We start from the raw sequence: 14,013 nt of genomic DNA on the forward strand, positions 1-14,013 counted from the left end.
CTCCCTTCTTCTTTTTTTTTTTTTCATTTGAGGTAGTCTTACTTCATCACTCTGGGTAGAGTGCTGTGGCATCGTAGCTCACAGCAACCTCAAACTCTGGGGCTTCAAGTGATCCTCTTGCCTCAGCCTCCCGAGTAGCTGGGACTACTGGCACCTGCCACAATGCCTGGCTAGCTGTTCTACTTTTAGTAGAGACGTGGTCTTGCTCTTGCTCAGGCTGTTCCTGAACTCCTAAGCTCAAGCAATCTACCTGCCTTGGCCTCCCAGAGTGTTGGGATTAGAGGTGTGAGCTACCACACCCAGCCAGAAGCTCCTTCTTTTTCTTCCCCACCAACCTCATCCCCAAGTAGAGTGGATCATCCTCTCCCTGGGAGGGGTGGGCACGTACTTGTTGGGGTACTTGCGGAAGATATCCTTAATGACCACTATGGCTTCCTGGACCACGTAGTTGACCTTGGTCTGGATGAGATCCAGCAGCGTGCTCACACAGCGTTCTGCAGATTGCTGTGTAGGAAGAAGAAGAGAGTGCGGGCAAGGTCGCTGTACCCTGTCTCCAACAGTGCCTCTGATGACCACGCCTTGGCCAGGAGCTCCAAGTCACTCCTCACCCACCTTTCTCATCAGAGCAGAACAGGAAAACCTGCTCTTCAGGTAATAGGGGGGAAGACCAGTGCTAATGATGCCCCTGGGATGGAAGGGACACAGGGAGACAGAATGAAACTGAGAACAAGCCAGAAGTAGAGTTCCTGAGGGTGGGGAGGGTCCCTGGAGCTCCTCTAAGGCAAGTGGGCAAGTCAAACACTCCTCCACCTTTTGTTTGTTTATAAAATGGGCTCTTATGACCAAAAACATTTAAATAGTCTCTGCTTGGACCAGCTCTTCCACCTTTATTCCCACACACTGCGCTATCGACCTGGTTGGGGAGATTTCTCAGGATGATCAGACCACCATCACAGACACCAAGGGTTAAAAAGCCCCAGGGGTCTGGGTTGTGGGTGACCCTGGATACTGTCTCAAGATCCTCCAGCCACCAGTGGACCCATTTAAGGTGAGTCTGGCTCAGTGGTCAAAGAACATCTCCACTAGTAGAGAGAAAAGCAGGGGATGAAATGCCAGCACATCAGCGTCTGGAGTAGCCCTGGGAAGCTTGGACAAAGAGGCACATAGGCAGCTGACATACAACAGGCACAGCCCCTAAGCATGCTCAGTGAAGTGAAAGCTAAGTCTACCAGGGCCACCAGTAGCTTACAGCTGCCCCAGCATCTTAGCTAATGCTGCAGGTAAACTGTAATTATGATGGGTTAACGTAATCTACAGCAAGTCAAAGACCTAGGAGAATACAGAGTAAAAAGGAAACAACTGGATCTGTACAGTGTGGGTGCCCGCGAGACTGTAGTGGTGACACGCAGGTCATCCTGAAAGATAAGCAGCTGTAGATTCTGCTAGACTCAGACTGGTTTCCTGCTTTTGGCTCCCTTTCCCTCCCCAGCTGAGGATAGAGTCCTAGAACCTCACCTCCACCTTGATGGCACAGCGGCCAATGGCACGCACAGCCTTCCGTACAAAGTCCACATCCACTTCCGTCGCATACTCTTTCAGCTCTGCCAACACCTATGGCCCAGACAGAGAAGAGGTTCAGGGGGATCTGATGGAGCAATCTCTCAGAAAAACCCTGGGAAGTAGGTATGTATACACAGATCCCTAGAAGAATAGGATTCTGCCTCCTGCTCAAGGTAGAAAGCTCAAGGGAGATAGAGCTGTGAGGTGCCCCCAGAAGAAAGCAAGGATATATAAGCCTTGTTTTAGGTTGATCTAGCTAACACAGGTAACTACCACTTTTTAATAGTTGGATGACAGGTAATATAAGAAGAAATTCTTTTTATTTTTTACTAGCCTCACCTCCCTAGCTTAAAAACATTCTTTTTTTTTTTTTTTGCAGTTTTTATTCCAGGCTGGGTTTGCACCCGCCACCTCCAGTATATGGGGCTGATGCCCTACTCCTTGAGCCACAGGCGCCCCGCCCCCTTTTTTCTGAGACAGAGTCTTACTTTGTTATCCTTGGTAGAGTGCTGTGGAGTCACAGCTCACAGCAAAATCAAACTCTTGGACTCAAGCGATTCTCTTGCCTCAGTCTCCCAAGTAGCTGGGACTACAGGTGCCCGCCACAATGCCCAGCTATTTTTAGAAACAGGGTCTCGCTCTGGCTCAGGCTGGTCTCAAACCTGTGAGCTCAGGCAATATACCTGCTGGGATTATAGGCATGAGCCACCACGCCCAGCCCGAGAACATTCTTTAGTAACAAAAACATCAGTTGTTTTACTTGCTTACAAAGCCTCATGCCCATGCATGAAATGAACTGTTAGAAGTTACGCTCATCAGGATGCCCAGAGACCACAGCTCATTGGTGGCAGAGCTGTCCAACACCAAAGCCCATACCCTGACCACCATGCTCTGCTGACCTGGGCAATGTTGGCCTGGGAGGCCAGGCGGATCATGATGTCTAGCTTCTCCAGCTTCACGTAGATGGGGTCATTATACTTCACAAAGAAGACCTTCATCTCATGTTTCAGGATCTCAGGCCTGGTGGGGGGGTAAGATGCCCAGAGAGCAAAAAGCAAAATTTAAGCCCTATGAGAAAACCCCTCCATATTTGCTGAGATACTTCTGGAGTCTGAAATAGAGTCTAATGTTTGTGAAGGCAGAGTCACTGCCCTAGTTGCAAGTTCCTGGGCAGAGGGCCACTCATTAGCCTGAGCAAGGTTCTGATTGGCTACTGTGTGTCACCATATCACAGAAAGGCAAGAGGGAATACAGCAAGACAAGTTCACATCTTTTTTTGGTTGCAGCCTTCATTGTTGTTCGGCGGGTCCGGGCTGGATTCGAACCTGCCACCTTAGGTGTATGTGGCTGGTGCCTTAGCTGCTTAAGCCACAGGCGCCAAGCTGACAAGTTCACATCTGAGAGGTAGCAGAAACCATGTGAAAAGTCTCAGAATCAGATCTCGGTTCCAATTCTAGCTTATGACCTCAGGTCTCTGTTTCCTCACCCATGAAATGGGAATGATACTGTGAAGAAAAGAAACCTTTGAGGCCTAGCATGTGGAAACTCAGGTTCTGGGAGTGCTTTCCCTGATCCCTAAATAATAAATGTGATTAATTATGCCCATACTATTTGTACAAACACTAAGGTTTCTGACAGACATCTGCTTTTCTTCTAAGAATCTGGAATTTTGGTAGGTACCCGCAATAAAAATCTTGGGGGGTCAGTCTCAAACAGGCTCCTTGGGGCAGAAACATACACATGTTGCTGCATTTTATTGCTAGGGGAGGAGTATGCTCTGTGTGACAACCCTACAGGAAAAAGGGAACATAGGGAAGTCTCCCAGAGATTCCTCCCATCATTGTCTTTCTCCCTTAAGATCCAACTATGTATCCTTATGACATTCCTCTAATAAATCTAAGCAGTGAGTACTACTATGTGCTGAGCCCTGTGAATCTTACTGATAAATCTCTGAAGGCTGGGGGGGGGGGGTGTCCCTGGGGACCCTGACACAGATACCTACATAACAGGCCTGTTGGTGAGAGTTAGACATGAAGCTTCTAGCATGACTGATGCCTACTCAGAGAAGGTACTTGCTGGGCAGGGACTGTCACCAGAAGAGCACTTTCATGCATATCACTGCTTCTCCCTCAAAGGCAACACCCTTCTGCCCTGAACTGACACTACCCACTGCATTTTTCTTAGATAAGTCTTCCTTAGAGGACTAAGGAAACTTCAGGGGTTAAGAAGCTTGTTAGGTCACAGGGCTAATGCTAATAAGGACGGGCCTAAGATGAGAGTCATCACCCCCTGACTGCTACTCCTATGTCCTTTCCAGAACAGAAAGGAGGAAGGAACAGGATGAGGACAGATGGTAAAGGAGGGAGAAGACAGGGCCGACAGAAAGGAGGAACCTGGGTACTCAGTGCCACTGCACAACTGTGGGGAGGTACTGGCCAAGCAAGGAGGCTTGTTATGCCCTGTGGGAGAAGGGAGATCCTGGGTTGAGTAGGAGGAAGATGATTTCTGTAATTAGGATTTGGCAAAAGCTGCCCTGCCCAAATGCATGTCAGGACCAGGCCAGAATGTGTCTCAGTGACAAGAACAACTTAAAAGATTTACCATGTTAAATATAGCACAGGGAGCCCTTCACACTGATCCGGATCTTACAAGGCACTACACCTCATTAAATCTTATTAAGGGCATTGGTGTATAAAGACCCACACTGCAATTGGGAAGCCCTACTTTCATCCCTTGGTTTAGATGCTTAGAAAACTTTCCCATATTTACCAAACTTTACAAACGTCCCAATACAACCAATATCTCTGAGTCTCCCAGGAGTACTAAGAACAGACTGATGCTAGGACAAGGAGAGTGTGCTGTTGTCCAAGAGAGAATGACTATGAGAGGCCTTCATCTCTGTATATCTGCACTCAGAGCAACAGGCCTGATGTAACATATGAATACTCAATAGTAAGTTGCTACTGCCAATTCCTGATTGCTGAATAAGCGGTTTGACGAAAAAGGCTAGGAGGAGAGAATTCAGGAGGCCAATTCCACTCCCTGGGGCTGCAGATCTCCCTCATTCAGAGCTGCGTCAGAGGAAGGAAAGGATACTTTCACAGAACCCCTTAGATTCAGCTTTGTGCAACTGTTTTTCAGCTCCAGCCTACCCATGGGACCAGACCCCTTGTTTTAGGAGCAGAGATTTACTGCCGCAGTCACTGTCATGGGAGGAGGGAAATGGGCTGCCTGGCATTTGGAATTACTCTGATAGACTTCTCTCCAGACCTTGTAGCTGATAAAGTCCAACAGTTCCTTACTATCTTGGAGTCTCCGACCATTGGAAATTTAACTAGAGCCGCGGACTCTGTCCCCATGAAAAATGCACACAGAGACACATAATCTTTCACCCCATTTCAGGAGGGCTCTATGGCCTCTGAAGCCATTTAATATCCAGGTTAAGAAGCCCCAAGTCAGCTGTTACCTAGCCTGTTCCTGGTTAGGTTAAATCAGGGCTTCTTAAGCTCAGTACTGTTAACATTTTGGGTTCAAAAGTTCCCTGTTATAGAGGGTGTGCTGTGCATTATTGCATAGTGACCAATCCCTGGCCTCTACCCATGAGATGACAGTAGCATTCCCCCTGTTGTGAAAACCAAAAATGTCTCCAAGACATGGGGAAATCGACGTTGCCCCTGATTAAGAACCCCTGGGTTAAGCAATGCTTTAAGACTTCCTGAATAGTGACAGGTCAGTTTCCCTCGAGCCCCTCTTCTATGCAGAAGATCTTTGGCCTCACACAAGGATGCACACCCCAAGTGTGTGGTGATTTCGGCACCTTTTCTGTACAATGAGGTTGATGTTGCGCAGGGCCACGTACTGCAGCTCTGGCTCAGCTGATAGCAGTGTGACCAGGGGTGGAGCCAGCTTCTTGAGTAGTGTCCCATAGTAGTCCAGATCCTTAGATAACATCTCCATGAATTTCATCAGCACCTTCACAGCAGAGAGCACCACAGCAGAATTGGCATGGGAGAGCCTGGGGGTGACCCGCTCACAGATGCTAGGTTCCATCAGTTCCAATAGGACAAATAGGAAAGACAAAGGGGAAATATCCTGTTTTTAGTTATCCAAATAGAAAGCGTTCTGGAGGAGGAAGATTTAGATTCTGGTTTTGCTGCCTGCTAACTGACCCTAAGCAGGTTCAAACCACTCTGACCCTCAATTTCTTCAGCTGCTAAATGGAGATGATGCCCATTTCACTGAGTTGCCCGGGGCTTAAGTGAAATACATGTGGGAAAAAAAAAAAAAAGGAGCACAGTGCCTGGCATAGTAAATACTCCCTAAGTACCAACTCCCCCCCTTCCATTAGGGCATTCAAATGGGGCAGAAAATAATGTTGTTAAAGACCAAAAAGTCAGGTGAGTCACAGCTGGGTGACCTGTACAATTCCCTCCACTTCACTAAGCTGGAATTTCCTCATCAGTAAAATGGAGAATGGTGATGGGACCTCTCTTAGCTACTTTAAAGATTACCTAATATGAGAAAATCACCCAGCAGAGCCCCAGGTGCCTAGTGATAATTTAATGAATGGTGGCTCTGATGCTACCCATCTCTTAGACTCAGCAAAAGTGACTTGGGCTTCTCTCAGCTCCCAGGTCAAGCCATGCCTGTGTCTACAGCAGTCAGCTGACTGCCTGAGGCAATGCTACTGATCACTAGGCTCTGCAAAGGTGGGAAATAGCTGGCCTCCCTTAAGGTGTATCTGAGAATGGTTTGCAGGCAAGGCCCTAGAAAGGAGCCCACCAAGGCCTGTTACACAGCTAATGGTTAGAGGCCCCTGAGGACCAGATCTAGGGGTCCTCAGGGTAGGCTGGCAAGCAGGGGCAGCCTCCTCACCTCTGGGCCTCCCGGTCGTCCTTGGGCATATAGTTGGCCAAGCAGTCCAGAATGAAGATCTGGCCCCACTCGGTGCACTCATTTAGGGCTGTCAGCAGCTTGTTAATGGACTGTGGGTTCAAGTCGAGCAGGTTGCTACTAGGGTGAGACTCTGCAATCTCCGACAGGGCGGCCACTGCATTTGCTACCACCTGGTTGAGAGGGTGGAAGGGACAGAGGCTGAAGGCACTGCTCAGAGGCCAGGGGGCAGTGGGGCTAATGATGCTGGCTGCCCAGAGGTTGTTGATGCTTAAAGGAATATGATTGTATTGGGTAAAGTATAAAGTCACATAATAAGACCCACTCCAAGTTCTCACTCTGTTGACTCCTCTACAAACTGGAAGTAAAATATTTAAAAAAAACAAGAAAGATCTGCCTCTAAGTGTCTGACAATAGAAAGCATTCCCAGCTACCTGAACACAACAGCCTCTGTCTACCAGCTACAACGCCTCATTTCAGTGCTTGTCAATTATGCTTCTCAGCACTAGATTTCTGCAGAGCTCCCTGAGCTGGAAGAGAGGAGCTTTCCAGGTGAAGCTCTGGGTCCTCAACAACACTTCCACTAGAGCTGCTGGGTTTTTTTAGAAATAGGGCCTCATTCCATTGCCCAGGCTGAAGTACAGTGGCATGATCATAGCTTACTATAACCTTGAACTCTAAGGCTCAAATGATCTTCTTGCCTCAGCCTCTCAAGCAGCTGGGACTATAGGTGGGTGCTACCACACCTAGCTAATTTTTACTTTTTATAGAGATGAGGTCTCACTATATGGCTTTAAGTGATCCTCCTAACTTGGCCTCCCAGAGTGCTGGGATTACTGTGCAATTTTTAAGTGCATTTCTACACTGTTTTCATGTTTTCCCTGTTATGAACACTGCTCCAATAACCCATCCATGTACTGGCTACTCAGTGCCCATTTGTGGCAGTTGCTCAACATTTCTGTAGGATGCAAAGTGGGGAGGGCTGGGCCCAGGGATTTGTTCATTTCACTTCATATGGCCTCTGCAAAACTGCCCTCCAAACTACTGCCACCACTGTGGGTGATTAGAGTCCCCATCCAGGCACATCCTGATGTTCTGTCTTCCAGGCTATGCTATTTCAAGGGTGACCTGCTATGGTTTGCAAAGATGTAGGGAAAGGGAAAACACTCCATATTTGGGACTTACAGATGGTCTTGGTGAGAAGAGTGCAACAATGAGAGGGGGAAAGGGAAGGAGGGCACTATAGATTGCAGACCCACTGTATGCCAGGCCATGTCAGGCATGTCACCTTCACAGCACTCCTACCAGCCATGCGAAATTAGATCCATGTTACTGATAAAGAAAAGAGGAATATGGAAGGTTAGGCAGCTTGCTCAAGGTCACAAAGCTTGAGGGCAGAGATGGGAATCCAGGTCTAGCTCACTCCCAAGACAATAAAGGAGCCACCACAAGACACAATAACAAGTGTTGTACTTAACAGGGCTCTGAATTCTAGGAACAAGAGACTGCCTGGTGGAGAATGAGCCTAAGTCTTTCTAAGCAACCCAGAAGATGGCAGAGGTAGGTGGCAGTGGCTTACCATGGGGTTAGAGTCGGAGATAAGGTCTTTAAGGGTGTCCAAAAAGCCCTGGTCCTCTACTAGTTGGGCATTGATGTCATGAAGCTTGGCCACACACACAGCTGCTGTCTTTCGCACATATGGATCCTCATCCTTCAGGCACTTCCGGAGTGGTTCACACAGGTACTCTGTGATCTTGTCAACACGGATGCAGCCCATGGTCCGCACAGCCAACGCTCGAATGAGGGGATTGGGGTCTTCACAATCCTGAGGGGAACCAGTCATTGGCCGGGGGCAGGGTGGAATGAGCCATTTGTGGCTTCAAATTCTCCCTAGTCTACAGCTTTGAGCACTGCTGGGCTGAGCAACCAGATAGTTGCCTTGGGAATCTCCACCAACTGCAGCTGACAGTACCAAAAGTAAAAGCCATGTAAGGGGCACCTAGCATTTGCCAGATACTGTGTAGAGACTATGCATGTTATCTCCTCTGATCCCTGACTGGCCCTTGTTTCGCAGGTAAGGAGTTTGAGGCTCTCAGGAAGGTGGGATTACCCAAAGCCACACAGCAGAGCCAAGATTCAAACCCACATCCATATAGCACCACAGCCCTCGATCTTTCCACTGGGGCCATAGACACCTTCATTTTCCCACATCTGAGTATTGACAGAGCTAGGGAGCTAAGGTTCTAAAGGTGTATAGAGCTGACACTTCAATCTGGAGGACAGAAAATGTAGAAAGGGAACATAGAAGCTTTCAGATATTTGCTGAACCCTGCCCTAGCAAAGTGTACAAAGTGATGGCCTCCCCTCAAGGGGATGAGGGGATCATTAGGCCTTATAACACCTCACATGGGATGAGTTAGGCAGGTCTTTAGTTAGCACCCGATTGTCTACAGAGAGAGGGAGCCCTCTGCTGGAGGAAAAGGCCGCAGGCTGGGCAAGAGGAGACTTGTTAACTGCGAGTTCAGCTTGAATTAAGGGATTTGGGGGGACCATTTAACTTAATTATTGCTAGTTTTGAAATGTCTCTGTAAGAGTAGGGTTGACCCACATGCAGAGTAGGAGATGGGGTCACACTTATCTGTGTTTCTATGGAAACTATTTGAATATTTGTTTTACATGGATTTTTATTCACTTTTCAGACATGCTATCAAAGAGCTCCCCTCCGCTGCTCAGCAAGCGTTTGTAGCTTGTACAGTGGCAGAATGGGCCAAAAGCTTAGTGTTGTGACCTGTTTTAAGAATAAAGTATCTTGAAATTAAAAAAAAAAAAAGGAGAGTTGTGGAGTAAGGAGCTTCATTATTTTCATTATGGCCACAGGGCCCCACCCCAGGAGATTGAGGAGAGATGAAACAGTGAGCACCTCATGCCCCCACTTCCACCAAGCTCCTATTCACCTTCACAAAGGTGTTGACAGCCATAATGGCCATGTCAGGCTGACTCTTGGCATAATTCATCAAGTATAGGTATACCAGCTTCTTCAGCTCCAGGTTGTCTGTCTGCATACAGTTCACCACATCCGGGAAGAGGGCACTAAAAGGTCAAAATGGTGTTAGCAAGAGGAAGGCTAAAGAAAGAAAGAGGAAGATTTTCAGGCTGCTAGTTAGGGAGTGGGGACAGTGGCTAAGAGGTAATAAACAGGACTTCTTAGTGAAAGGGAGGGTATTATTAATGCTATGCTGCCAATGAACACCTATCAGTAGAAGCAGAATCCCAAAGGGTGATTTTAAAATAAAAAATCCTTAGATTTTTTTTGAGATAGAATCTCACTCTGTCTCAAAAAGTTGAGTTCCGTGGCGTCACAGCTCACAGCTTAAGCCCTGCAAGTCTTGGGCTTAAGTGATTCTCTTGCCTCAGCCTCCCAAGTAGCTAGGACTAAGGGCACCTGCCACAATAGCCAGCTACTTTTTGTTACAGTTGTCAGTATTGTTTTAGCTGTCCTGGACCCAGGGTTTGAACCTGCCAGCCTTGGTGTATGTGGCTGGTGCCATAACCACTGTGCTATGGGCACTGAGCCGAAAAGTCCTTAGATCTTTTCACATGATTCAAACATTATGCTTGGGAGCCCATCAAACTCAAAGCTACTTGTTAGTTGCTATGATATTCATCCTGAGTCTCAGTTTCCTCATTTGCTAGAAAGCGCAACAGAAACTCACTTCATAGGGCCCTTGGGATATTAATAACTATTATTATTATTATTGTTTTTTGAGACAGAGTCTCATTACGTCGCCCTGGGTAGAGTGCCATGGAGTTGCAGCTCATAGCAACCTCAACTCTTGGGCTTAAATGATTCTCTTGACTTAGCCTCCCAAGTAGCTGGGATTAGAGGCGCCCGCCACAATGCTCGGCTATTTTTTGGTTGTAGTTGTCATTGTTGTTTGGCAGGCTGGGGCTGGATTTGAACCTGCCAGCTCCTGTGTATGTGGCTGGCGCCCTAGTTGCAGAGTTACAGGCGTCCAACCAGTTATTTATCTTTTTTTAGAGATAGGGTTTTGCTCTGTCACCTAGGCTGGAACACAGTGGAGTGATCACAGCTCACTATAATCTTAGACTCAAGTTATCTTCCAGCCTTAGCCTCCTAAGTAGCTGAGACTATAGGTATGCACCCTCATGCCCAGCTAATTAAAAAAAAATGTCTTAGAGATCTTGCAACATTGCCCAGGCTAGTCTCAAATTCCTGGCCTCAAGTGATCCTCCTATCTTGGCTTCCAAAGTGCTGGGGTTATAGGCATGAACCACCATGCCCAGACCCTTATAATAATTAAATGAGACAACATATTTAAGATATTTAGTCTTTGATATCTGGGAGGTGCTGAGTAAATGAAAATGATTCTGCTGATACTTAACATGATCTCTCACATTGGGCGGCTGATTCTGGAAGGCTATAGGAAAGCGGGATGGACCACATTGTTTTTATAAGGGGCAGCTCTAGCACTAAAAACCAGCACCTGCTATGTGCCAGGCTTGGTGCTAAGGCTTTTATATGTACTTGATCCCATTTAACTACCCTGAGAAGCTTAGGGTTTAGACGATACTGAGTTTCATAAATGACAAATAACCTGCCTGAAAGAGCCAGGTCTGACTCCAAATCCTGTGTTCATGACTACTGGGTGGAACCCTTCCCAACATGGTACCCATGGTGTGTCCCAGGCCCTACTGAGATGTGAAATATAATTAAGATCAATTTTCTATCTCTAGAATCATTACTTCCCTTCTCAGTTCTTGTGCATTTACAGTTAAGGCCATGGCAACATGGTCAAAGTGAACTTCCTGAGTCCCAACAGGCAGGAGACCAGCTGAAGCTGAAATGGATGTGTCACCTTGGAAGATGATACATAAGGAAGAATAGGGAGTGGGGAGCAGGGTAAGGAGGAGGGGGAAGAACTGCCAAGGAGCCTGACTTAATCTTTTGGGTTCGTCATGTAAGCAAACCAAGCTCTTTTGAGACAAAAGAACAAAGATGTTTCCTCTGTGAGGAGGTGATAGTAGTGCTCTAGTTAAAGGACAGCAGCTTTGTCCTGGAAGGAATCTGACTTGAAAGGAGGCCTGATCTTCTAGCAGACGCCTGTTCCTTCCGTTTCTCTGTATTCAGCAGGTCTCTGAATAGCTGCCTCTCCTGAGTCCTCATCAGGAGGCCCCTGGCTGAGGGTGGCAATGGGATAGGGCAATGCATGGGGAAGCAGGAATCGTATGATCCTATCACAGGACCTGGATGGGAAACTATTCCATGTCAGCACCCAGGCAAGGCACAGGGCTGAGAACCGTGAGGGCACAAAGCAGAGTGTATGGATAAAAACAGCCTGGATTTCGATTTCAGAAGGGCTAGGCTTGAATTGTTGGTCTGCCATAAACCTTGTCACTGATAAGCAGCCATTTTACTCTTTCATCTTATTTCTCTGTCAGTTAAAACTTCCATTACCCATAATATGTGAACTTTAAGAAACCACTGAGAAAACATATCTGAAAGTATTCTGTAGATTCTCAAATACTGTGCAAATATTAAGTAGTTATAAAATCTTGTCCCTGGGGTCTTTACAATGTGGTAGGCAGGCAAACACAGTACACATAAGAGAACAATCTAGATTTAGTGACTAGTGACAGGAACAGAAAGCAAATGCTGTGAGTTCAGGGCAGTAGGCTGGGGTGATGAGGGAAGGCAGACTTTGATCAGGTTTTAAAAGATGGGAAAACAAGCCAGGTTACCAGGCGTTCCCGGTAGGGGGAAGCACGGGCAAAGATGTGCCAGCCATTCTGTACCTAATCTGCTCCAGCCAGCAGGTGCAAACCAGAGGTGGCAAACTGGCAACAAATTAGAGAAATACAAATTGCAGTGTGTTTCACTTGGACCATGCAGTATTTAATATTATCTGGCCGTTTAAAATAGGGAAGTTTAAAATGAAAAAATATATAGCTTTCACATTTTTTTCTTTTGAAAAACCAGAAGACCTAGCTGCACTGGGTCCTCTTCCCCAACTGGCAGGAATCCTCTGGAGTTTTTGGTAGGGCTCATGCAACACCAACTCCATTTCTCACTGCCTTTTTGAGTTAGTCCAAGTCACTCACTCCATTACCACCTGACCCATCAGCATTGAGCTCATGATTCCTATATAAAAAAAACGCCCTGCTAGGAATGGAGGATTACGGAGGGAGCTACATGAGGGGTGAGGGGACATATGGCTCCTTTGATACCACAAAGGAGATATGGACTGGACCCAAGACATAAACCCTCCCCTGTAAGATGGCTCTGCCACCACCCAGCCTACTCCTGCACACCTGACATCTTTGCCCACAGTCATTGATGCAATCACTTTTTTCACTGCCTCCTTCTTCTTCTCCTTCTTGTCACTGTTGAGCTCGGCCTTCAACTCGAAGATTTCCCCTAAGAAAAGGAAGCAAGCATAAGCAATCCTTCCCCACCCTTCCAGAGGATAATTTCTTGTCCCCAAAAGAACTGGACGGAGGGAAGTAAGATAACTGTGCTGCCAGATAAGGGCAGCTTAAGGCCCCTGGCCTCAGGTGTGTCAGGCAGCAGTGAGGGATTACTGTTAGGAATTATCAAGATGGAAGCTTGGAGGCCATGCTGGATTGAAGAGATGGAAACTACAAACATTACAAGGGAGACAAACAGTTGGATGGCAAGTCCTGCTCAGCCAGACTCCTAAAAACCCAGAGGAAGACAAAGTTCTCCTCAAGCAAAGGCCCTCAAGGGTGAATGTGATGGAACGTGGGTACTTAAGTTTTGTGGGGAGAGGGCAGGATTTGATCAACTTCAAACATAGGCTTTTCCTGTTTTCCTAGAACCTCTAGTTAAAACAGCTTGCTCAGGGTTTCACTTCCTGAGTCACAAGTGGTTGCTGAGCTCTGAAAATGGGAATTCAGCTGATACATGAGGCTTCTAGCATGTAATAAATTGTTCTGAAGAACTTGATGATCTGGAAAAAGCAAATGAGGAAGTAGGGTTGTTCAAGGCCCTGCCCTGGACAGTGAGGACCCTGATAACAGGATAGGAGTACAGACATTAACTTCTGGAATCTTCCCCTAAGCCTAGTGCCACATTAAATTTTTCCCATACTTTTTCTCATTTCATCATTACATCAACTCTGCATTTTCACCCATTTTGCAGATGAACAAATGGAGGTTATAAGAGGCTTGGTAACTGATACAGCTAGCAGATGGCAGGGCCAGATTCAAAACCAGGTCTGGTGGGTCCTAATCATGTGTTCTAAATCCCCAAGCTTGCGCCTACCCTAGCCACTCACTTTGCTTCTCTGAATGCATTTCCTTATCTGTATTCCTTCTCTTGACTAGGGTGTTGAACCCAGAAATCTCTCCTCAGACATTCTTGCCAAAAGAAAACCCACAAAAAAGCCACTACGGACATTCCAATACACTCAGGCCTAAGTTCACTCCCACCAGGCTCCACATGACTGATCCCTGTATATCTCTTCAACTTCTTTTTTTTTTTTTTTTTTCCCGGCTTTGGTATCAAGATGATAATGGATT

The 14,013-nt window shown here is 46.9% G+C and overlaps 1 protein-coding gene across 2 annotated transcripts in view; it reads right to left on the bottom strand.

Moving 5' to 3' along the window:
* The window catches only part of AP1B1 (adaptor related protein complex 1 beta 1 subunit), an 81,764-nt gene that overhangs the window by 23,331 nt on the left and 44,420 nt on the right, over positions 1 to 14,013 (bottom strand). For both annotated transcript variants that reach the window (XM_012805273.2, XM_012805272.2), the window contains exons 3-10: positions 12,784 to 12,889; positions 9,408 to 9,543; positions 8,033 to 8,278; positions 6,436 to 6,626; positions 5,378 to 5,599; positions 2,460 to 2,580; positions 1,516 to 1,611; positions 389 to 504 (exon numbers count right to left, since the gene is read on the bottom strand). In XM_012805273.2, the coding sequence (XP_012660727.1) occupies positions 389 to 504; positions 1,516 to 1,611; positions 2,460 to 2,580; positions 5,378 to 5,599; positions 6,436 to 6,626; positions 8,033 to 8,278; positions 9,408 to 9,543; positions 12,784 to 12,889 (1,234 nt within the window). The remainder of the gene's footprint in view (positions 1 to 388; positions 505 to 1,515; positions 1,612 to 2,459; positions 2,581 to 5,377; positions 5,600 to 6,435; positions 6,627 to 8,032; positions 8,279 to 9,407; positions 9,544 to 12,783; positions 12,890 to 14,013) is intronic.

Source organism: Otolemur garnettii, unplaced genomic scaffold (assembly GCF_000181295.1).
Source record: "Otolemur garnettii isolate 467f Iridium unplaced genomic scaffold, OtoGar3 scaffold00038, whole genome shotgun sequence".
NCBI classification, from domain to species: Eukaryota; Metazoa; Chordata; class Mammalia; order Primates; family Galagidae; genus Otolemur; species Otolemur garnettii.